At 44.7% G+C, this 1,965-nt stretch overlaps 1 protein-coding gene across 1 annotated transcript in view; it reads left to right on the plus strand.

Annotated features, from left to right (window-relative positions):
* Window positions 1-339: 339 nt before the first annotated feature.
* Window positions 340-1,965, plus strand: part of col5a3b (collagen, type V, alpha 3b) — a gene marked incomplete at both ends in the record, with an annotated part of 66,860 nt that continues 65,234 nt past the window's right edge. The window contains one exon of the mRNA XM_080842726.1: window positions 340-463. Coding sequence (XP_080698852.1) covers window positions 340-463 — 124 coding nt within the window. The remainder of the gene's footprint in view (window positions 464-1,965) is intronic.

Genomic DNA, 1,965 nt, shown 5'->3' on the forward strand with positions numbered 1-1,965 from the left:
TTAAACATTTTAACATCTTGAACAAACAATTGCAGTGTGGAAGTATTTTTAAGTCTTTTTGTCGTGAAATCTAAATAAATAATAATTTTTAATTAAGGACATTAGTATCCAAGTAACGGTGTTCAGCAGGAGGTCGATAAGCTCCCTCTCATTTTGGCCTTCAAAGGCATCTTTTTACCATCACTGAAACATACAGAGATTGTGTAGAATATAAAAGAATAGAATCTCTTTGAATCAATGGACATCTCTGGAATGCATGTTCTGACACACCCCCTCTTCTGTTTTCTCCAATTAGTTGATCCCATTGACATGCTGAAGATTTTGGACCTATCAGAAACAATGGAAGGTGTGTCGCTAGAGGCGGGTCTATGCACGAGTAGACGGGGTCAGGAGGAGCCGGACCTATCCTACAAGATCGACAAGAAGATTCAACTCAGCGTTCCGACCAATCAGATTTTCCCAGGTAAGGGCTGGGATGTAGAGGACAGGTGATTATTTGCCATGTCAAGGATGGAGGTGCTAGGAGTCATGATTGGGGATCGTCAGTGGAGTCTTGGAAGTTCTACTCGGACCAGAGAATCATTAAATATCGTTAAATATCACAATGACCACAATCCTTTTAGTGTATAGGTCAGATTTAATGGTTACATTGTAAGACTGGTTCTCCAGATCTTGAGTAACAGTTATAGTGTTCTTTGTTCTCTCCTAATATGGAGGAACTGCTAAACAGTTTTGTCCCAGCAATGTCAGTAGAATTTCATGATGCTTTAAACATTCTATAGAACTGATACATGATATCAAACTCATGAGTACCATCTGACGTAAACAATGACACAGGAGGACAAGCACAAAATAAAAGTCCACACACAAGAGACAAGGAACACAATAGGGAAGCCATTTTGGAGGATGTTGGAAGTAGATCTAGGCTAGATTGTCAATGGGTTTCTGTCATGGCAATCTAGGCTAGATTTGTCTGGCATAATCCTGAGGAATTTTCATACCATAAAAGCCATTTTTCGGAAATGTCGACAGACAGCAGCCGTAGATCAAGAACACATCTGCCTGATGTCACAATGGGGTGTTGTGATCGCAGGGAAGGCATTCTCAATATGGTGGAAGATGCTGTTGATTAAAGCAAGGCTAGGTCTGTCAAGTGTCTGTTAGGGGGATCTAAGCAAGGCCAGCTTTGTCAGGTGTCTGTTAGGGGGATCTAAGCAAGGCTAGGTCTGTCAGGTGTCTGTTAGGGGGGTCAAAGCAAGGCTAGGTCTGTCAGGTGTCTGTTAGGGGGGTCAAAGCAAGGCTAGGTCTGTCAGGTGTCTGTTAGGGGGGTCAAAGCAAGGCTAGGTCTGTTAGGTGTCTGTTAGTGGGATCTAAGCAAGGCTAGGTCTGTTAAGTGTCTGTTAGGGGGATCTAAGCAAGGCTAGGTCTGCCAGGTGTCTGTTAGGGGGATCTAAGCAAGGCTAGGTCTGTTAGGTGTCTGTTAGTGGGATCTAAGCAAGGCTAGGTCTGTCAGGTGTCTGTTAGGGGGATCTAAGCAAGGCTAGGTCTGTTAGGTGTCTGTTAGGGGGATCTAAGCAAGGCTATGTCTGCCAGGTGGCTGTTAGGGGGATCTAAGCAACGCTAGGTCTGTCAGGTGTCTGTTAGGGGGATCTAAGCAAGGCTAGGTCTGCCAGGTGTCTGTTAGGGGGATCTAAGCAAGGCTATGTCTGCCAGGTGTCTGTTAGGGGGATCTAAGCAAGGCTAGGTCTGCCAGGTGGCTGTTAGGGGGATCTAAGCAACGCCAGCTTTGTCAGGTGTCTGTTAGGGGGTTGCGCGGGCAGGGAAGCCATTTGGAGATGTTATCTGAAGTGTGCTGCAGCCAACTTTGTCATCTCTTTCCCTATTATGTTTCTCTTTCCTTCAGTTCCCTTCTACCTGTTTTCTGCCCTGTAGAACCTGATAATGTAATAATTTCCCGATAATGTA

Source organism: Sprattus sprattus, assembly GCF_963457725.1.
Source record: "Sprattus sprattus genome assembly, chromosome: 1".
NCBI classification, from domain to species: domain Eukaryota; kingdom Metazoa; phylum Chordata; class Actinopteri; order Clupeiformes; family Clupeidae; genus Sprattus; species Sprattus sprattus.